General features: G+C 44.1%; 1 protein-coding gene across 1 annotated transcript in view; it reads right to left on the reverse strand.

Moving 5' to 3' along the window:
- LOC115117450 (sushi, von Willebrand factor type A, EGF and pentraxin domain-containing protein 1-like) overlaps positions 1-22,649 on the reverse strand; it is a 98,552-nt gene that overhangs the window by 31,779 nt on the left and 44,124 nt on the right. The window contains exons 18-36 of the mRNA XM_065024990.1: positions 21,999-22,087; positions 18,086-18,182; positions 17,423-17,536; positions 16,582-16,695; positions 14,556-14,757; positions 14,125-14,282; positions 12,915-13,113; positions 12,051-12,226; positions 11,707-11,831; positions 6,945-7,068; positions 6,637-6,807; positions 5,974-6,147; positions 5,694-5,813; positions 5,197-5,373; positions 3,580-3,664; positions 2,388-2,579; positions 1,256-1,423; positions 781-979; positions 190-663 (exon numbers count right to left, since the gene is read on the reverse strand). Coding sequence (XP_064881062.1) covers positions 190-663; positions 781-979; positions 1,256-1,423; positions 2,388-2,579; positions 3,580-3,664; positions 5,197-5,373; positions 5,694-5,813; positions 5,974-6,147; positions 6,637-6,807; positions 6,945-7,068; positions 11,707-11,831; positions 12,051-12,226; positions 12,915-13,113; positions 14,125-14,282; positions 14,556-14,757; positions 16,582-16,695; positions 17,423-17,536; positions 18,086-18,182; positions 21,999-22,087 — 3,158 coding nt within the window. The remainder of the gene's footprint in view (positions 1-189; positions 664-780; positions 980-1,255; positions 1,424-2,387; positions 2,580-3,579; positions 3,665-5,196; positions 5,374-5,693; positions 5,814-5,973; positions 6,148-6,636; positions 6,808-6,944; positions 7,069-11,706; positions 11,832-12,050; positions 12,227-12,914; positions 13,114-14,124; positions 14,283-14,555; positions 14,758-16,581; positions 16,696-17,422; positions 17,537-18,085; positions 18,183-21,998; positions 22,088-22,649) is intronic.

Here is a 22,649-nt window from a genome sequence, read left to right on the forward strand (position 1 = left end):
CTTGTTGTTTCTCTATGATCGAATAAGATGACCAAGCACAGGAATGAGTGGGAACTCTGAAATGGACCTTTTAGTTATTTCACTTATGGGATTTGCAAAATGTACAATGTTTCTGTTTGTATTGAATAAAGTTTTCTACATCTTGTTACATTGAGCCTTGACATGAATTTGAGCAGAGGAACAACATACCTGGATGAATCCATTCTCGAGTGACGGTGGGGACGGGCAGGAGACAGGCTGGCAGACAGGCAGGACCCCACCCCACTTTCCATTGGCCTCACATGTCCTCCTCTTCTCCCCTTGGATCAGGAAACCCTTATCACAGCTATAAGCCACCATCGCTCCAAAATTATAGTTGGTCCCACTCACATACCCCTTCTCGATGCCCCCCGGTTTGGAGCAACGCACCGGCACGCAACCCACTTCGTATGGTGAGGGCGTCCACTCCCCTCCCATCATGCATTTCAATTTGGCGGTCGTGTTGAGGATGAAGCCCTCTTCGCATTTGTAGTTGAGCTCTGTGTTGCTGGCGTACTTGGGTTTGTTGACCGAGTCCAAGATGGCATGGGGCAGGTCAGGTGGGCGCTGGCAGAAGGTGGCGATGCAACGAGGGGCCTCCTGGCCTTCGGGGGGCGCCCACAATCCCTGGGCATTGCAGACCACCTTTAAATCAAATCAAACTTTATTTAACTTTGCGTTTAGAATCGCAACACACTTTACTTTAAAACAACAACATGAAAGACATTTTAAAAATGAAGGGCAATAAAATAGATGAATAACCTTGGAGTTGTTGCCAGCGGTGTAGCCGTCCGTGCAGAAGTAGTTGGCTGTGTCGCCAAACAGCTGGTGGCCGGCGACAGCAAGGGCGTGGTCTATGGAAGGGGGAGGGCCACAGGAGCGGGGGACACACTGAGCGGAAGTGGGACTCCATTGGCCAGTCGACAGGCACTCTCTGGACTCTAGTCCAATCAGAGTGTAGCTGTGGGGACACCGAGCCAATCAATGAAGATCAGGGCAGGAGGTAATACATCTAAACAATGTAACAAAAAGTAAACATACACAATCATATATATACACACCATTACTACTGTACTATAACTACATAAACTACTTCTTGACTTTAATGATAATAACTATAATACTAACATTGAGGTAGTCTTGTCCAGTCAAGTCTCTTACAAATGTGTGGTAAGGCCTCAATTGAGTTAACACGCTGATAACGTATAACTAATGAAACATGGTTGACAGTATTTACCCTTCTTTGCAGACGTAGTGCACCTTGTTGCCCAGGGTGTGGTCGTCCCCCATGGTCACTGAGTCCCGGAGAGCGGGGGGGTCTCCACAGTGGACACTGGCGCAGAGAGGGGCAGGGCTGCTCCACTCTCCTGACGCCTCACACACCACCTCCTCAGAGCCCTGCAGTCTTAAAGGCCCAAAGCAGTAGTTGTTATATCAATATCAAATCGACTGTCCATTAAAACGGGCAAATTGTTTGTTTTTTGCAACAACAAAAAATACAAGCAAGAATTTTGCTAGAAATTTACGACATGGTGATGTCACCATGGAAAGCCTAATCTCCCGCCCATGCAAACCTGCTGATTAGAAAGCGCTGTGTAGATTACAATTTCAACCAGCAACTGTCAGGAAATAGCACTGATGACATTTTTTCACACTTTTACAGTGTTCGTTTTGTTAGCTGTTGTACAATATGATACAAAACATTGGAAAAAAAATATTATTTTGACTGCACTGGGCCTTTAACACACGAATGCCTTTTGCACACACACTGTGTAATACTTATACACATACACTCACAACACTTTTAAAGGGGAAGGGAAACACTAGGCTTTAGAACGCCAGCTAACTGTATCTATAAATTGCCATATTGCCATTGTCGCATCACTGGTAGGCAATTTAAGATGGCGCTGACCATAGGTCAAATAAACATTGTTCAAGATTAAAATATTTAAAATAGAGTTGTTTCTATGTTACATGCACATGTTCAGCATTGTGGATTGAATACATGTTGTTGCTTAGCTTTACATTCCCCGTAAAGCAGTATGAAACAACAGCCAATTATTACTATCATATATTACTAGCTACCACTTTCAAAGTCATTGCATCCAGGCAGGCGCTTCAATCTATTGTTTAATGAACATCTTATTATTTTAGATGTAAATGGATCTTGTCCTTTTATGAACCCCTTATACGACCTATACGACCTGGGACTGCTGGTCTAGAATCAGTTTCGACCTTTTAGAGCATAATTAATATGATTATATGGACAGTTGGGGGGGGACCTGATCTGAGATCAGCACTCCAACACTGAGACACTACGTGGATATAAGAACAGAAATGACAAACCAGGACAGACACTCCATCCTAACCTGTATCCCTCTGCACAGCTGTAGATCACTGTAGACAGGTAGGTTTTCCCTTTGAGGGTGAAATCTGCGTTGTCTACGTGTGGAGGTTCCCCGCAGGTGACTGGCTGACAGACAGGGGGCGCACTGCTCCACTTCAGATTGGCCTGACACTGGATCTCATTGGGGTCACTTGGGACGAACCCCTTAACACAACTGGAGTGGATGAAAGGGAATAGTGTACGTACATTCATAATGGGGGAATATGGGAGATGTGGCAATATAAATAGAGGTTTAATTTCAGCAACTATCTATCAGCTTAATTCCCATTATATACATGTGTTTGTTGGTATCTTTACTTACTGTAATATACTGTATATTATACACTAGACAGCCCTCAAACTCAACTCTGGACCTTGAAGCCAGTTCCACTGCATTTTTTAATTGTTCCCCTCTAACCAGGAACTGATTTAGACCTGGGACACCAGGTGTGTGCACTTAATTATCAGGTAGAACAGAAAACCAGCAGGCTCCAGACCTCGTAGGGTGAGAGTTGAAAACCTCTGCTATACGATATCTCAATTGGAAAGAGAAAATAAAGAGGAGAAGCTATTTTATCTCACTTAACTATTAATGCAACAGCATTATCTCAATGCAACAGCATTATCTCAATGCAACAATATTATTATCTCAATGCAACAACATTATTATCTCAATGCAACAGCATTATCTCAATGCAACACCATTATTATCTCAATGCAACAAAATTATTATTTCAAAGCAACAAAATTATTATCTCAATGCAACAGCATTATCTCAATGCAACAACATTATTATCTCAATGCAACAAAATTATTATCTCAATGCAACAAAATTATTATCTCAATGCAACAGCATTATTATCTCAATGCAACAACATTATTATCTCAATGCAACAACATTATTATCTCAGTGCAACAACATTATTATCTCAATGCAACAGCATTATCTCAATGCAACAACATTATTATCTCAATGCAACAGCATTATTATCTCAGTGCAACAACATTATCTCAATGCAACAGCATTATCTAAATGCAAAACATTATCTCAATGCAACAGCATTATCTCAATGCAACAACATTATCTCAATGCAACAGCAAATTCATACTGTTGTTATGTCTAAATGGTCTACTTTGTAAGCGTGACACTTGTCGTAAATGGCTGATGGTGGTACCTGAAAGTCACCTTGCTTCCAAACGTGAAGTTGGTGCCCTTCATCACAGCATTCTCTGGGACAGAGGGCCTTCCACACGAGAGGGCTGAAGAACAACACAATACCATGTAGGGCTGATCAGTTCTAGTAAACTCCTTCCAGAAGGTTCTTAGCCTCGTTTGATTAAGTGATCTTAATCAAAGATTATTGATATACTGACAAGATACATGTCTCTCCGTCCTAACAATGGGAGTCGTTGTCCATATACTGACATGTATCTATCCATAATATTTATTAAGATCACTTAATTGGTCAATTGCGCACAAGGTCTAACCAAAATGTTACTTCCTCTTTTAACCCAACCCCTCCACACGTAATTTTTATAGGGGGGCACAGGGGGTTGCCACACTGTGTGTCCGGGGAGCTGTTGTTGTGGGGGGTTAAGTGCTATCATGCCAACCGCTTGTCATGCCAAACCATGCATGATAGCACAAACAGACTGGCACTCAGGCTAGGTTCCCCTGCAAGGCTTTCATAAGACTGCAAGTGTGGGTTAGGGATAGATCCAGAACCAGTGTGGGTTAGGGTTAGATCCAGAACCAGTGTGGGTATGGGATAGATCCAGAACCAGTGTGGGTTAGGGTTAGATCCAGAACCAGTGTGGGTTAGGAATAGATCCAGTGGCCAGCGACCCGGTCCAGAGGCCTTTCAGCCGGCCCTGCCAACAGTGCAGTAGAAAGATTCCGTTTCAACAGTACAGGGCAGACAAAGAGCCAGCTGCACAGCACATAATCACCCATTATACACACACACACACACACACACACACACACACACACACACACACACACACACACACACACAGGGTCAGGACATTTATATGCCAGTTGATTTTGAGAGAGAGAGAAAGAGAGAGTGAGACGAGAGCGAGAGTGAGAGAGAGCGAGAGCGAGAGCGAGACAGCGAGAGAGAGTGAGACAGAGAGAGAGACAGAGAGAGACATTTACATTTACATTTAAGTCATTTAGCAGACGCTCTTATCCAGAGCGACTTACAAATTGGAGAGAGAGAGAGTATGAGTGTTCAGGATAAAAACAAACAGTTAGCATTTGTTGCTCGTTACCCAACATCAAGCCTCCATTATAACCGCTGTGACTGAAGGCTTTGGTTAGGCAGATCTGAGAGCTATGAAGGCGTGATGGGCATAATGAGAATAATTGTGTTATTTATACAGTTGTCTGTATAAAGTACCTCATGGATAAGAGGGTTGTGCTAGATTACTCAAATGTAAATGGACTGTCATGAAACTGGGTATTTCTGGAAAAATTAACATATCGTACATAACAATGCTGGATCTCTACTGATAGTGACAACAAAGCAATATGTGAAAACAAGATTCTTTTTGAGATGATATAGAAACCCAAGCAGAACACTTAAGTAGGGCATGCCATATATTATGATGATAATAATTATGATTATGATTATTTTATAATATTATTCATTTTATGAATATATCATTATTATTATTATGCTCATATCATGATTATCATTATTATGATTACATTATTATGATTCTATCATGATTATCATTATCACTACAGCATATATTACATATAACCATGTTGGTGTCCTCCATACCTCTGCAGTACGGGAAAAAACCATTCCAGCTTCCTGTCTCCAGGCATAGGACGTGAGATGAGCCAATCAGCTCGTAGCCTTCCTCGCAGGTGAACACGACCTCACTTCCCATCAGGAAGTTAATACCGTCCTTATAGCCGAACTCTGGAGCCCCCGGGTTCTCACACTTCACTGGTTCTAGATTGATAACATACATACAGAGAAAAAATGTTTGATACTGTAGCTACTGCACCTTGAAGTGCCAACAGATAAGAATGGATGAAAACATTTGGCAGAGGTGAACTGTAGATGTTTGATGATGATGAAGCAAAAGGCACGAGAGGCATTGCTATACAGTAATGTAGCGAAGAGGTTCTGAAACTTGTCTCATAACTAGGAAGAATGTAATTGTTAGGGAAATGTGATTTTCCTGACTACATGAACTGACCGGGGGAAAACCTTTGGCTCAGGTGGTATGTGGTCCAGGCCTAGAGTAGGTTACAGTATGTGTGTGTTACCTGTGCATTTCTTCCCATCTCCGCTGTAGGGGTGGATACAGGTGCAGGCGTAGGAGCCGTCTGTGTTCTGACAGCTGGAGTGTTCATCACAGTCGGAGCCCAGTGCACACTCATCCACATCTGTATGGACACACGCATGTCGTTATTCTCTGCGCTGATTGAAAACATTGTATTCATTGACATACACTCTATATACGGTAGATGTACATGAATTGTATGATGCAAATAGTGCGAGTATGACACCGTTTATATTCATCCACTGTGTCCGTTTCAGCCTTACCCAGGCAGGCGGGCGTGTTGCCTCCCCACTTCCCACTGTTGGTACAGAGGACCTTGGCGTCCCCCAGCAGGTAGAACCCTGGGTTACACTGGTACACCACAGAGCTGCCTGCATGGTAGTCGGCACCCTGGAACAGACCATGCTCCAGGGGCCAAGGAGAACCACACTTCACTCCTATACAGGTAGATATACACAGGTTACATGATAAATGTTTGGTTATGAATGGAGAGAGTATTACCCCATCTGATACTCCTATAGATAGACAGTACTCAGGTCAGATAGGGGCGGCAAGGTAGCCTAGTAACCGGAAGGTTGCAAGTTCAAACCCCTGAGCTGACAAGGTACAAATCTGTCGTTCTGCCCCTGAACAGGCAGTTAACCCACTGTTCCTAGGCTGTCATTGTAAGTAAGAATTTGTTCTTAACTGACTTGCCTAGTAAAAGATAGGTTGGAATGGTTTTGTTGCTTTTTGATGGTTGTTCTCTATTACTGAGGCCATGCTTATGGACATAGATGACTCAAATGTAACCTCTACTTTGTGTGTGTGTGTGTGTGTGTGTGTGTGTGTGTGTGTGTGTGTGTGTGTGTGTGTGTGTGTGTGTGTGTGTGTGTCTCTCTATGTTCATGCGTGGATGTGTGTGTGTGTAACTAATGGTCCCTCACGTTCACAGCGAGGCAGGGCGTGGCTCCACTCTCCCTTGTTGTGACACTGCAGCAGCGGCTCCCCCACCAGGTAGAAGCCGGGAACACAGGACAGCTGCGTCTGAGACCCGGGACTGACCGCTGTACTGGACGCACGCAGGTGAGGCACTGCGTTCTCTAGCTGGGGGCAGTCTGACAAACACAAATAGGAGAATGAAGTGGGTTAATGTGTTCCTACACACTGTTTTAAAACCGGTTTTGTTCCCCCTCCGCCAATGGTTAAGGTTAGGACTTGGCCAGTGTAAGCTGATCCTATATTTGTCCCTCACCAGCGCAGAAGATGCAGTTGGGGTTAGTCTTCACTCTCCCTACCACCCCATTGAGGAAGTCAGGCCAGGCCAGGACGTTGCCTCTGATGTTTTTCCCTGGGCAGGTGCTGGCTAGGATCTTGATCTACGGAGAAATATGGAGGTCACTTCATGGGGCAGAGGTACAGAAAATGATTGGTGGTTCACACACATACAGTTGAAGTTTCACAATTCCTGACATTTAATCCTAGTTAAAATCCTGTTTTAGGTCAGTTAGGATCACCGTTATATTTTAAGAATGTGAAATGTCAGAATAATAGTAGATAGAAGGATTTATTTCAGCTTTAATTTCTTTCATCACATTCCCAGTGGGTCAGAAGATTAAATACACTCAATGAGCATTTGGCAGAATTGCCTTTAAATTGTTTAACTTGGGTCAAACGTTTCAGGTAGCCTTCCACAAGCTTCCCACAATAAGTTGGGTGAATTTTGGCCCATTCCTCCTGACAGAGCTGGTATAACTGAGTCAGGTGGGTAGGCCTCCTTGCTCGCACACACTTTTTCAGTTCTGCTCACAAATCTTCCGTAGGATTGAGGTCAGGGCTTTGTGATGGTCACTCTAATACCTTGACTTTGTTGTCCTTAAGCCATTTTTCCACTACTTTGGAAGTATTCTTGGGGTCATTGTCCATTTAGAAGACCCATTTGCGACCAAGCTTTAACTTAACGGATGTCTTGAGATGTTGCTTCAATATATCCACACAATTTTCCCTGCCTCATGATGCCATCAATTTTGTGAAGTGCACCAGACCCTCCTGCAGCAAAGCATCCCCACAACATGATGCTGCCACCCCCATGCTTCGCGGTTGGGATGTGTTCTTCGGCTTGCAAGCCTCCCCCCTTTTCCTCCAAACATAACGATGGTCATTACGGCCAAACAGTTCTATTTTTGTTTCATCAGACCAGAGGACATTTCTCCAAAAGTACGCTCTTTGTCCCTATGTGCAGTTGCAAACCATAGTCTGGCTTTTTTTTAAGACGGTTTTGGAGCAGTGGCTTCTTCCTTGCTGAGCGCCCTTTCAGGTTATGTCGATATAGGACTAGTTTTACTGTGGATATAGATACTTTTGTACCGTTTCCTCCAGCATCTTCACAAGGTCCTTTGCTGTTGTTCTGGGATTGATTTGCACTTTTCGCACCAAAGTATGTTCCTCTCTAGGAGACAGAACAAGTCTCCTTCCTGAGAGGTATGACGGCTGCGTGGTTCTATGCTGTTTATACTTGCGTACTATTGTTTGTATAGATGAACGTGGTACCTTCATGCATTTGGAAGTTGCTCCCAAGGATGAACAAGACTTGTGGAGGTCTACAATTTTTTTTTCTGTGGTCTTGGCTGATTTCTTTTGATTTTCCCATGATGTCAAGCAAAGAGGCACTGAGTTTGAAGGTAGGCCTTGAAGTACATCCACAGGTACACCTCCAATTGAGTCAAATTATGTGAATTAGCCTACAAGAAGCTTCTAAAGCTATGACATCATTTTCTGGAATTTTCCAAGCTGTTTAAAGACACAGTCAACTTAGTGTATGTAAACTTCTGACCCACTGGAATTGTGATACAGTGAATTGTAAGAGAAATGATCTGTCTGCAATCAATTGTTGGAATAATTGCCTGTGTCATGCACAAAGTAGATGTCCTAACCGACTTGCGAAAACTATAGTTTGTTAACAAGACATTTGTGGAGTGGTTAAAAAACTAGTTTTAATGACTCCAACCTAAGTGTATTTAAACCTCCGACTTCAACTGTACAAGTAAATTAGACAGAACTTTTTAAAATGCTTTTTAAAGCCGGCAGCAGAGAGGGTAGCAAGTTTTAAGTTCCTCGGCATACACATCACAAACAAACTGAATTGGTCCACTCACACAGACAGCATCGTGAAGAAGGCTCAGCAGCGCCTCTTCAACCTCAGGAGGCTGAAGAAATTCGGCTTGTCACCAAAAGCACTCACAAACTTCTACAGATGCACAATCGAGAGCATCCTGGTGGGCTGTATCACCGCCTGGTACGGCAACTGCTCCGCCCTCAACCGTAAGGCTCTCCAGAGGGTAGTGAGGTCTGCACAACGCATCACCGGGGGCAAACTACCTGCCCTCCAGGACACCTACACCACCCGATGTTACAGGAAGGCCATAAAGATCATCAAGGACATCAACCACCCGAGCCACTGCCTGTTCACCCCGCTATCATCCAGAAGGCGAGGTCAGTACAGGTGCATCAAAGCTGGGACCGAGAGACTGAAAAACAGCTTCTATCTCAAGGCCATCAGACTGTTAAACAGCCACCACTAACATTGAGTGGCTGCTGCCAACACACTGACACTGACTCAACTCCAGCCACTTTAATAATGGGAATTGATGGGAAATTATGTAAATATATCACTAGCCACTTTAAACAATGCTACCTTATATAATGTTACTTACCCTACATTATTCATCTCATATGCATACGTATATACTGTACTCTATATCATCGACTGCATCCTTATGTAATACATGTATCACTAGCCACTTTAACTATGCCACTTTGTTTACATACTCATCTCATATGTATATACTGTACTCGATACCATCTACTGTATCTTGCCTATGCTGCTCTGTACCATCACTCATTCATATATCCTTATGTACATATTCTTTATCCCCTTACACTGTGTATAAGACAGTAGTTTTGGAATTGTTAGTTAGATTACTTGTTGGTTATTACTGCATTGTCGGAACTAGAAGCACAAGCATTTCGCTACACTCGCATTAACATCTGCTAACCATGTGTATGTGACAAAATTAAATTTGATTTGATTTGATTTGAGATACACAGGCGTGGACAGTTTTTGCCACAGAAGTATCCACACATGCTAGTTCAGGGGTCTCCAACAGGTCGATCACGAGCTACCAGTAGCTTACAGCCCCCCTATGAGTTTTTGCCAAACAATTCTGAACGTATATGTAATTGTCACATATTCCACCGCAAACTGGATCCCATCTGGACAAGAGGAATACCTATGTAAGAATGCTGTTCATTGACTACAGCTCAGCTTTCAACACCATAGTACCCTCCAAGCTCATCATCAAGCTGGAGGCCCTGGGTCTCAACTGCCCTGTGCAATTGGGTCCTAGACTTTCTGACGGGCAACCCCCAGGTGGTGAATGTAGGAAACAACATCTCCACTTCGCTGACCCTCAACACTGGGGCCCCACAAGGGTGTGTGCTCAGCCCCCTCCTGTACTCCCTGTTCACCCATGCCTGCGTGGTCATGCATGCCACCAACTCAATCATCAAGTTTACAGACGACACAACAATAGTGGGCTTGATTACCAACAACGACGAGAGAGCCTACAGGGAAGAGGTGAGGGCCCTCGGAGTGTGGTGTCAGGAAAACAACCTCTCACTCAATGACAACAAAACACAAGAGATGATCGTGGACTTCAGGAAACAGCAGAGGGAGCTCCCTCCTATCCACATTGAAGGGACAGCAGTGGAGAAGGTGGAAAGTTTTAAGTTCCCCAGCCAACACATCACAGGCTAACCTAAATGGTCCACCCACACAGGCAGTGTTGTGAAGAAGACGCAACAGCGCCTCTTCAACCTCAGGAGGCTGAAGAAATTTTGCTTGTCATCCAAAACCCTGACAAACTTTTACAGATGCCCAATCGAGAGCATATGGCAACTGCACCGCCCTCAACCGCAAGGCTCTCCAGAGGGAAATGAGGTCTGCACAACTCATCACCGGGGGCAAACTACCTGCCCTCCATGACACCTACAGCACCCGATGTCACAGTAAGGTCAAAAAGATCATCAAGGACAATAACTACCCGAGCCACTGTTCACACCGCTACCATCTAGAAGGAGAGGTCAGTACAGGTGCATCAAAGCTGGGCCCGAGAGACTGAAAAACAGCTTCTATCTCAAGGGCATCAGACTGCTAAACAGCAATCACTAACTCAGAGAGGCTGCTGCCAACATTGAGACCCAATCACTGGCCACTTTAATAAATGGATGACTAGTCACTTTAAACAATGCCTCTTTAATAATGTTTACATATCTTACATTATTCATATCACATGTACATACTGTATTATATACCATCTACTGCATCTTGCCTATGCCGCTCAGCCATCGCTCATCCATATATTTATATGTACATATTCTCATTCACCCCTTTAGACTTGTGTGTATTAGGTAGTTGGGGAATTGTTAGATTACTTGTTAGATATTACTGCACTGTCGGAACTAGAAGCACAAGCATTTCGCTACACTCGCATTAACATCTGCTAACCATGTGTATGTGACCAATACAATTTGATTGGATTTGATGTTGACTGTCGACTGTGTGTGTGTTTCAGGTTATAAAGCAGTAGGACAGTCTGAATGTGTGTGTGTGTCAGGTTATAAAGCAGTAGGACAGTCTGAATGTGTGTGTGTTTCAGGTTATAAAGCAGTAGGACAGTCTGAATGTGTGTGTGTCAGGTTATAAAGCAGTAGGACAGTCTGAATGTGTGTGTGTTTCAGGTTATAAAGCAGTAGGACAGTCTGAATGTGTGTGTGTTTCAGGTTATAAAGCAGTAGGACAGTCTGAATGTGTGTGTGTTTCAGGTTATAAAGCAGTAGGACAGTCCGAATGTGTGTGTGTTTCAGGTTATAAAGCAGTAGGACAGTCCGAATGTGTGTGTGTGTCATGTTATAAAGCAGTAGGACAGTCCGAATGTGTGTGTGTCAGTGTGATTTACTTGTTGTGGGTCCAGAACTCTGTCCCAGATGTGGAGCTGGCTGAGGGACCCCACGAAGGACTCCACGGGGTTAAAACCTTCACCCCTCTGGTCCTGGTCCTGGCCCAGCACCAGTGCCCCTCCACCTGCAGGGCAGGGTCAAGGTTCAGAGGTTAACCACTAGTCTTTGAGTTCTATGAAATCAGCCTAAAAGATGTCAAAACCTCATTGCTATTACTTCATTAAGACCCGCAAAATAGCATTATTCTACTTTTTGACACATGTAGATACTATTAAGCAGCAGACAATGAGGACTCAATGAGGTACTAAGATGATACAGTAGAATGAGCAGGATAGCACTACACCTGGGATGGTGCTGCCCACGGACAGGCCTTTCCCTCCGTCTGAGGGGTTTCCGTTGATATAGACCCTCCAGTCCCCGTCCCAGCTTCGCCATGACACCCCAATGTGGTGCCACTGGCCCGTGTTGACCGCCGGGCAGTCTGTGATCTTGTCCTTACCATTGATGTATAGGACCCACCTGGGGAGAGAGAGAGAGAGAGAGAGAGAGAGAGAGAGAGAGAGAGAGAGAGAGAGAGGGGAGAAAGAGAGATAGAGAGAGAGAGAGAGAGAGAGAGAGAGAGAGAGAGAGAGATAATGAGAGAGAGAGAGAGAGAGAGAGAGAGAGAGAGAGAGAGAGAGAGAGAGAGAGAGAGAGAGAGAGAGAGAGAGAGAGAGAGAGAGAGAGAGAGAGAGAGAGAGAGAGAATGAGAGAATGAGAGAATGAGAGAGAGAGAGAGAATGAGAGAGAGAATGAGAGAGAGAGAGAGAGAGAGAGAGAGAGCGAGAGAGAGAGAATGAGAGAATGAGAGAATGAGAGAGAGAGAGAGAGAGAGAGAGAATGAGAGAGAGAGAATGAGAGAGAGAGAGAGAGAGAGAGAGAGAGAATGAGAGAATGAGAGAGAGAGAGAGAGAGAGAGAGAGGGAGGGAGAGAGAGAGAGAGAGAATGAGAGAGAGAGAGAGAGAATGAGAGAATGAGAGAGAGAGAGAGAGAGAGAGAGGGAGAGAGAGAGAGAGAGAGAGAATGAGAGAGAGAGAGAAAGCATTTTGTGTGGACTAGAATAACAACTAGTTCCAAATACAGAAACAAACAAATATCCATCCTAGTCACTCTCCCTAGTCATGCATGAACATGTAGGTTCCCCTGTATGTGTGTGTCAGTACTGACCCGTTGTAGTCTGTGAGCAGGAAGGCGTTGTCACTTTCCTCCACGGCGTAGGAGATGGGCGTGCCGTAGTTGGTGGTGTCTGATGACCTCATCCAGAACGTACACGTGATCTCCGTCAGCGCAGGCATCACCCCGTCCATCATTACATAACCATGGATACCCGATACCTCGAAATCCAGGTTGAATGAAGTCGACATCTCTGAAGGGAAGAGAATGTTTAGGCAGTAAACGAGTGAAAAAAATATTACAATTATTATGAAAAAGTTTTAGGTGTAAATAGGAAGAGCAGTTTCCAGGTCATTGAGGTTAGAAGGAGAAAAAGTGTTTTGGGCCAGAAATGATGTGTGTATGAAAATAGATTTTAAGTAAAGGAGCAGTTGTTGATTCATATTAAATAGATATTGATCCAGAAAAAAGAACCAGACCAGTCCATTAGGCTGTGAAATCAAACTTTAAGAAAGCAATTTCCTCCAATGAGTAGTGAAACCTCACATGTACTTTTCTACTGCTTGTGCTCCCAACAAAGGATCCTTTCTGTTGAATCATTTCGGTAAGAAAAATAAACCACTCCTGGTTGAGCAACAGACTCGTTGGTTCCAGCAATAGCTTTTTATTTATTTCTACTTGTTATTTTAATAACTTCAAATTGTACCAACATTTATACACTCATGCTCCTCTCTCTACCCCTCCTCCACTCATCCCCCTCTCTCTACCCCTCCTCCACTCATCCCCCTCTCCCACTCATCCCCCTCTCTCTATCCCTCCTCCACTCGTCCCCCTCTCTCTACCCCTCCTCGACTCATCCCCCTCTCCCACTCATCCCCCTCTCTCTATCCCTCCTCCACTCGTCCCCCTCTCTCTACCCCTCCTCCACTCATCCCCCTCTCCCACTCATCCCCCTCTCTCTATCCCTCCTCCACTCATCCCCCTCTCTCTACCCCTCCTCCACTCATCCCCCTCTCCCACTCATCCCCCTCTCTCTATCCCTCCTCCACTCGTCCCCCTCTCTCTACCCCTCCTCCACTCACCCCCTCTCCCACTCATCCCCCTCTCTCTACCCCTCCTCCACTCATCCCCCTCTCTCTATCCCTCCTCCACTCATCCCCCTCTCTCTACCCCTCCTCCACTCACCCCCTCTCCCACTCATCCCCCTCTCTCTACCCCTCCTCCACTCATCCCCCTCTCTACTCCTCCTCCATGGCGTCTATACCTGTCTCACACCTGCTTCCGTTGAACCCAGGAGGGCAGCGGCAGGTGTAGGAACCCGGTCCGTCTATACAGGTGGCCCCGTTGATACAAAGGTTAGCCTGACACTCATCAACATCCACCTGGCACAGCCTGCCACGGTAGCCCTCCACACACTGACACCTGCATACAGAGAGAGAAGACTGTCATATATACCTGTTCAGTGCACTTCATACACAATCATATTATTTTAAGCCTTACAAATGCTGAATAACTGACTGAAGTCCCACCCATATTTCACTAAAATCTCAAGTTTGAAAACAATTCAACACATATTTTCCACATAAATAAAACATAAATATGCAAAATATTATATATAATAAATAAATAAATAAATAAATAAAAGTACACCACTGCTTAGTTGGTTGACAGCAGTCAGCTGTTCCTTCTTGTTACCTGAAGTTGTTGACCGCGTCCTGACATGTCCCTCCATTCAGACAGGGGGCGCTGTTACACTCATTCACGTTGACCTCACAGCGGTAACCAGAGTAGCCCGGGAGGCAGGTGCAGGAGTACCCCCCCATCAGGTCGTCACACACACCCCCGTTCAGACACGGACTGGACAGACACTCATCTATCTCCAGCTCACAACGGGAACCTAGAAGACAGAAAGGAAAAAGATCAGATGTATTTCTTTGTTTATTTCTCAGGGACCATGCACAACATGCCATCGCATTGTGTCTTTGTGAGACGCAGAGTAGGTGAATGGATGACACATTCGAGTGTCTAGTTTGAGAAACAGATGCCTCACAAGTCCTCAACTGGCAGGTTCATTAAATAGTACCCGCAAAACACCAGTCTCAACGCCAACAGTGAAGAGGCTACTTCAGGATGCTGGCCTTCTAGGCAGAAAAAGACATATCTCAGACTGGCCAATAAAAAGAAAATATTAAGATGGGCAAAAGAACACAGACACTGGACAGAGGAACTCTGCCTAGAAGGCCAGCATCCCGGAGTCACCTCTTCACTGTTGACGTTGAGACTGGTGTTTTGCTGGTACTATTTAATGAACCTGCCAGTTGAGGACTTGTGAGGTGTCTGTTTCTCAAACTAGACACTCTAATGTACTTGTCCTCTTGCTCAGTTGCCCACCGGGGCCTCCCCCTCCTCTTTCTATTCTGGTTAGAGCCAGTTTGTGCTGTTCTGTGAAGGGAGTAGTACACAGCATTGTACGAGATCTTCAGTTTCTTGGCAATTTCTCGCATGGAATAGCCTTCATTTCTCAGAACAAGAATAGATTGACACGTTTCAGAAGAAAGGTCTTTGTTTCTGGCCATTTTGAGCTTGTAACCAAACCCACAAATGCTGATGCTCCAGATACTTAGCTAGTCTAAAGAAGGCCAGTTTTATTGCATATTAAATCAGTACAACAGTTTTCAGCTGTGCTAACATAAATGCAAAAAGCTTTTCTAATGATCAATTAGCCTTTTAAAATGATAAAGTTGGATTAGCTAGCACAACGTGCCATTGGAACACAGGGGTGATGTTTACTGATAATGGGCCTCTGTACACCTATGTAGATATTCCATTCAAAATCAGCCGTTTCCAGCAACAATAGTCATTTACAACATTAACAATGTCTACACTGTATTTCTGATCAATTTGATGTTATTTTAATGGACAAATGTGCTTTTCTTTCAAAAACAAGGACATTTCTAAGTGACCCCAAACTTTTGAACGGTAGTGTATATTTATATATATATATATGAGAGAGAGAGAGAGAAAGAGAGAGAGATATATATAGATATACAAATATCTAATAACCCAAATATACAACAATAGACACTATATTGATAAAGTTACATCAGAGTTTTCATTGTCCCTTGGTCCTACAGTATGTAACATCTTAAGAGTCACAATGTCTTAGTGTTCACATGACTGGTTTGCCTATAAGCTACATATAACAAAAGTACAGCACTCTCTCACACTGGTTGGCAGGGTGTTCCAGAATCCAGCTGTCTGGCCAAATTTGGTGCCACTAAACTGAGTGGAGCAGTCCCCTCTGGTTGAAGATGTTGTCGTATTGTTGATCACAAGGCAAAATATCATGTTTTTGATCATAACGCCTTATTGCGTGAGTACTGGAGAACTCAATTCATTCCATTGCTGGCATTGCATGTTTGCTGTATAAATTAAAGCATTTGTTTGTGGATGTTTTGTAGGTTTTGCCTTTAGCAGTACAATATTTTTATTTGGCATATTATGATAATTATAGTTTTAAATTAAAAAAATAATTTGCCATGTGATCATTTTACACGTGTTCGCTTCTGCAGTAGTTGTGATTATTACAAATGCATGGTTTAATTTAAATGTTTAAGGGGCTGCCTCTGCAGTATATTCATGCAATGTTCATGCAATTATGAATACAGGTAACTGCAGTGCCCGAGGAGTCTGGTAGGGAGGCGAGGAAGAGTGATCCCACCTGTGAAGCCGTCAGCACAGCTGCAGGTGTACTGGTTGATCTCGTCCACACACACTCCCTCGTTCAGACAGGGGAAGGAGCTACACTCATTCACCTCTGCCTCGCACAGAGAACCTGGGACAGGACAGAGGACCAGCAGTCAGTCATATACACACATCTGCCATCAAATAGTACTAAATGCAGCCTTGTTGCCAGACAAAGGTTTTGGCAAAGCAGAAACAGATTACAGCACCCAGGCTACTGAATGTCTGACAAATCCTCAAAGAAGATGTGTCTGTGTGGAGGACAGTGGACAGTCATGACGTGGAGGACAGTGGACAGTCATGACGTGGAGGACGGAGGACAGTCATGACATGGAGGACAGTGGACAGTCATGACGTGGAGAACGGAGGACAGTCATGACATGGAGGACAGTGGACAGTCATGATGTGGAGGACAGTGGACAGTTATGACGTGGAGCACAGTGGACAGTCATGACGTGGAGGACAGTGGACAGACATGAAGTGGAGGACAGTGGACAGACATGACATGGAGGACAGTGGACAGTCATGACATGGAGGACAGTGGACAGTCATGACGTGGAGGACAGTGGACAGACATGAAGTGGAGGACAGTGGACAGTCATGACATGGAGGACAGTGGACAGTCATGACGTGGAGGACAGTGGACAGTCATGACATGGAGGACAGTGGACAGACATGACGTGGAGGACAGTGGACAGACATGACGTGGAGGACAGTGGACAGACATGACGTGGAGGACAGTGGACAGTCATGACGTGGAGGACAGTGGACAGTCATGATGTGGAGGACAGTGTGTAGTTGTTGTGACGTCTCCATACCTACAAAGCCAGGTCTACACTGACAGAGGAAGTCTCCCATGCCATCCTTACAGAGACCGTCATTCTGACAGGGTGCCGAGTCACACTCATCTATGTCACTCTCACACTTAGCCCCTGAGAGAGAAACACATCGTCACAGTGATATAAGACAACTTACCAACTGCCAAGGTGATGTGATACATGGACACAGCCCTTAGCCGTGCTATATTGGCCATATATCACAAACCCCAGTGGTGCCTTATTAGTATTATAAACTGGTTACCAAGGTTATTAGAGCAGTAAAAATAGAAGTTTGTCAAACCCGTGGTATACGGTGTGATATACCACAGCTGTCAGCCAATCAGCATTCAGTGCTCGAACCACCCAGTTTATAACTAATATTAACTTCTCATTGCTCTAATGATCATTGTTTGACTGAAAGCTTAAGTGTGTGTGTAACCGGTGTGATATGGCTAGCTGGTTAGCGGTGTTTTAATCGGTGATGTCACTTGCTCTGCAAGGGCCTTGGCTCTTTTGACAACATAGGTCATGGTGCTTCGAGGGTTGTTCATGTGTGCAGAGAGTCCCTGATTCATGCCCAGGTTGGGGCGAGGAGAGGGACAGAAGAACACGGTGACATGTGGAAGTTCTCTTTTCATTCCATTCATAACTGTTTTAGTTTACCTGTGAAACCAGGTAGACAGGTGCACACGTATCCCGCCCCCACCTCCTCACACGTGCCCCTGTTCTGACACGGATTCAGGAAACACTCATGGAACACCTGAGGAGATACAGGTACAGTCATGTGGTTGTGAGCTATGGTCATGTCATGGTCCCATGGAGGTTTTTTCTAGTTACCGGTTCGTCCCAGGTACGTCCCCGAGGAAGTTCTTGGGACGTTGTGACATGGTGCCCTGGAGGTTTTGTCTACCCCCCGGTCTGTCCTGGGATGTCCCCGAGGACGTTTTTAGCACGTTCTTGGGACATTGTGTCATGGTCCCCTGAACATTCTTGTGTCATGGTCCCCTGGAGATTTTTGTCAGGTGATGGTCGCAGGTGTCCCATTATAAAGTGATGAAATAGTATGGGTGTTTTAAGGTAAGTGGTACGCTGTCCAGCTAAAATAGTATAAAAACCTTTAATAAATGACAATATGATTACATTTGACATGATTACTTAGTACTGACTTTACAATATGACCCCACCTGGGATTTCTGCTGCTGTACCACAAAGTCTGTAGCTTTCTCTGAAGTCTTCTACACATTCAGTACCTATAATACAAATGTGCACTTAACAAAAGAGTGCCATCTCAAATCAATCAAATCAAATTTTATTCGTCACATGTTGCGAATACAACAGGTGTAGAATTTACTGTGAAATGCTTACTTACAAGCCCAACAATGCAGTTTTAAGAAAAGAAGAGTTAGGAAAATATTTATGAACTAAACTCAAGTAAAAAAAGAAACACAATAGAATAACAATAAGGAAGCTATATACAATTGGATACCGGTACCGAGTCAATGTGTGGGGGTACAGGTTAATCGAGGTATATGAGGTAATATGTACATGTAAAGTGCATTCAGAAAGTATTCAGGCCCCTTGACCTTTTCAACATTTTGTTACATTACAGCTTTATTCTAAAACTGATTAAATTATTTTTTCCCTCATCAATCTACACACAATATCACTTAATGAGAGGCAAAAACAGATTTTCAGACATTTTTGTAAATCCATAACAAATAAAAAAATAAATACCATATTTACATAGGTTTTCGGACCATAGGTACTGAATCTGTAAAAGACACATTTTCTATGAGCCTCGAAATTGAGCTCAGGTGCATCCTGTTTACATTGATCCTCCTTGAGATGTTTCTACAACTTGACTGGAGTCCACCTGTGGTAAATTCAATTGATTGGACAAGACTTGGAAAGGCACACATCTGTCTATATAAGGCCCTACATTTGACAGTGCATGTCAGAGCAAAAAGTAAGGCATGAGGTCGAAGTAATTGTCCGTAGAGCTCCGAGACAGGATTGTGTCGAGGCACAGATCTGGGGAAGGGTAACAAAAAAGACTCTCAGACCATGACATGACATGATTCTCTGGTCTGATAAAACCAAGATTGAACATTTTGGCCGGAATGCCAAATGCCACGTCTGGAGAAAAACAAAAGAGTCCAGCATGGTGGTGGCAGCATCATGCTGTGGGGATTTGTTTCAGAGGCAGGGACTGTGAGACTTGTCAGGATTTAGGGAAAGGTGTACGGCGCAAAGAACAGAGAGATCCTTGATGAAAACCTGCTCCTGGGCACTTGCGACCTCAGACTGGAGCGAAGGTTCACCTTCCAACAGGACAACAACCCTTAGCACACAGCCAAGACAACGCAGGAGTGGCTTCGGGACAAGTCTCTCAATGTCCTTGAGTGGCCCAGCCAGAGCCCGGACTTGAACCCGATCGAAAATCTCTGGAGAGACCTGAAAATAGCTCTGCAGCGACGCTCCCCATCCAACCTGACAGAGCTTGAGAGGATCTGCAGAGAAGAATGGGAGAAACTCCCAAAATACAGGTGTGCCAAGCTTGTAGCGTCAAACTCAAGAGGACTCAAGGCTGTTATCTCTGTCAAAGGTGCTTCAACAAAGTACTGAGTAAAGGATCTAAATACTTAAGTAAATGTGATATTTCAGTTTTACATTTTTTATATATGTTTACAATTTCTAAAAACCTGTTTTTGCTTTGTCCTTATGGGGCATTGTGTGTAGATTGATGACCAAAAAAAATGATTTAATACATTTTAGAATAAGGCTGTAACGTAACAAAATGTGGAAAAAATTCAAGGGGTCTGAATACTTTCTGAATGCACTGTAGATAGGGGCAAAGTGACTATGCATAGATAATAAACAGCGAGTAGCAGCAGTATAATAAAAGGGGGGTCAATGTAAATAGTCCAGGTAGCCATTTTGATTAATTGTCCAGCAGTCTTATGGCTTGGGGGATAGAAGCTGTTAAGGAGCCTTTTGGACCTTGACTTGGGGCTCCGGTACTACTTGCCGTACGGTAGCAGAGAAAACAGTCTATGACTTGGGTGGCTGGAGTTTTTGACAATTTTTAGTATAGAGGTCCTGGATGGCAGGAAGCTTGGCCCCAGTGCCTTACGGTCGGATGCCGAGCAGTTGCCATACCAGGCGATGGTACAACCGGTCAGTATACTCTCGATAGTGCAGCTGTAGAACCTTTTGAGGATCTGGGGACCCATGACACTTCTTTTCAGTCTCCTGAGGGGGAATAGTGGTTGTTGTGCCCTCTTCACGACTGTCTTGGTGTGTTTGGACCATAATAGTTGGTGATGTGGACACCAAGGAACTTGAAGCTCTCAACCCGCACTGCTATTCTCTTATTTATTTAATTAACTTATTTCAGTAATTTGAGATTGGGTTTTCAGTATAGTTGTCTAATGATGGTGGGGCATATTATTCTGTTTTCATGTTACTCCTGAATTTAAGTGTATTTTAACAGAGCTGAGGTTTACTTTGAAGTGCAAAGTGTAGGAATAGGCCTACAGGTGAAATCCGTCAGGAGAGGACATGTTAAATAATGTATGAACAAACATACACAATGTAAATATGTGTGCCAAATATTTAAGTTCCAAAACACTGTTGAGGAAGAACTTGTTCCAACGATCAGGTAGAGCTTGTTTTTAAGAGTTTATTCAAGCAATTGCAAGGATGTTAACTCTCCTGAAATGTCCCTGGGAGGAACTTGATTATTTACAAATCAAACAGTCTTTATATACTTCATCTACACAGAGCTGTTTTACCTCTCCAAGGGGGAGGCCAGCTTACAAAAGAGAAAAGATAATTGGCTCCACTTCCTTAGAAAAAATAATAAAAACAAGAACCAGTTCTAACCAGTTCTCACAGCCTATGTGTCTAAGATAGGGGCTGATTGATAAGGCCTTTAGAGCCCAAACAGACAAGAGAAGAGTTTAGCCTGGCTGGCTGTTAGTGTCTCAGAGATAAGGAGACAGTAATAAATCACTCCTATGTGTGGTACTGGATGTAAAGAGGTTACTGGCCAGCTGTGGAAAATGCTCAGTTGAATAGTATTATTCAACTCAAGCATTTACACAGCATTAGACTTTGTTCCAACAATCCTAAAAGCACTTTTTTTTATGGGTGGGTGTCCCTAGCATTGCCAAAAGACAAAGAGCTGTGACTGGATCAGTGGTTCACCAATCAGGGCCTTAGCAACAGTAACAAGGGGAGATGTGTAGTGAAACTAGGGTGCGTGTGCCCTGGGTAAAAATGTTTTGGAGGAGGAGAACATTTCATTGCGACCATCAGGTGACTTCTCCGGGACAAACTGGGAATTAGACAAAAACCTCCAGGGGACCATGACGCAACATTCCAAGAACATCCTAAAACGTTGTCAGGAACGGCCCTGGGACAAACCGGGAACTAGACAAAACCTCCAGGGGACCATGACGCAACATCCTGACAACTTTAGGCGACCATTTCGTGACGTCCTAGTGACTCATTATTGTTTGCAGGGTAACCCCTTGAGGTCTCTTGAGGACATAGGTCAGTCAGTCAGTCTCACCTGGCTGCTAGCCTGGTAGTCCTGGGATACCACCACTTCTGGGGCTGATGTCACACTCTGCTCTTTGGGCAGGAAACTAGAGCCAAAACCTGACAGAGGGGATGGAGAGAGGGAGAGAGGGAGAGAGGGAGAAAGGGAGAGTGAGAGGGGGGGAGACAGAGAGGAGGGGAGATAGATGGAGAGAGAGAGAGAGAGAGAGAGAGAGAGAGAGAGAGAGAAAAGAAAGACAGAATTGGCCGAGAGAAAAAAAGAGAGAGGGTTTCATTAAGCTCATATCTATTCTACAGCCACAACCTTTATTTTGTAGGGTATTTCATTCCCCAGTAGTCACATGTCTAATACATTTCCATTCTCCAGTAGTCACATGTCTAATACATTTCCATTCCCCAGTAGTCACATGTCTAATACATTTCCATTCCCCAGTAGTCACATGTCTAATACATTTCCATTCTCCACTAGTCACATGTCTAATACATTTCCATTCCCCAGTAGTCACATGTCTAATACATTTCCATTCCCCAGTAGTCACATGTCTAATACATTTCCATTCTCCAGTAGTCACATGTCTAATACATTTCCATTCCCCAGTAGTCACATGTCTAATACATTTCCATTCTCCAGTAGTCACATGTCTAATACATTTCCATTCCC

Source organism: Oncorhynchus nerka, linkage group LG12 (assembly GCF_034236695.1).
Source record: "Oncorhynchus nerka isolate Pitt River linkage group LG12, Oner_Uvic_2.0, whole genome shotgun sequence".
Lineage (NCBI taxonomy): Eukaryota > Metazoa > Chordata > Actinopteri > Salmoniformes > Salmonidae > Oncorhynchus > Oncorhynchus nerka.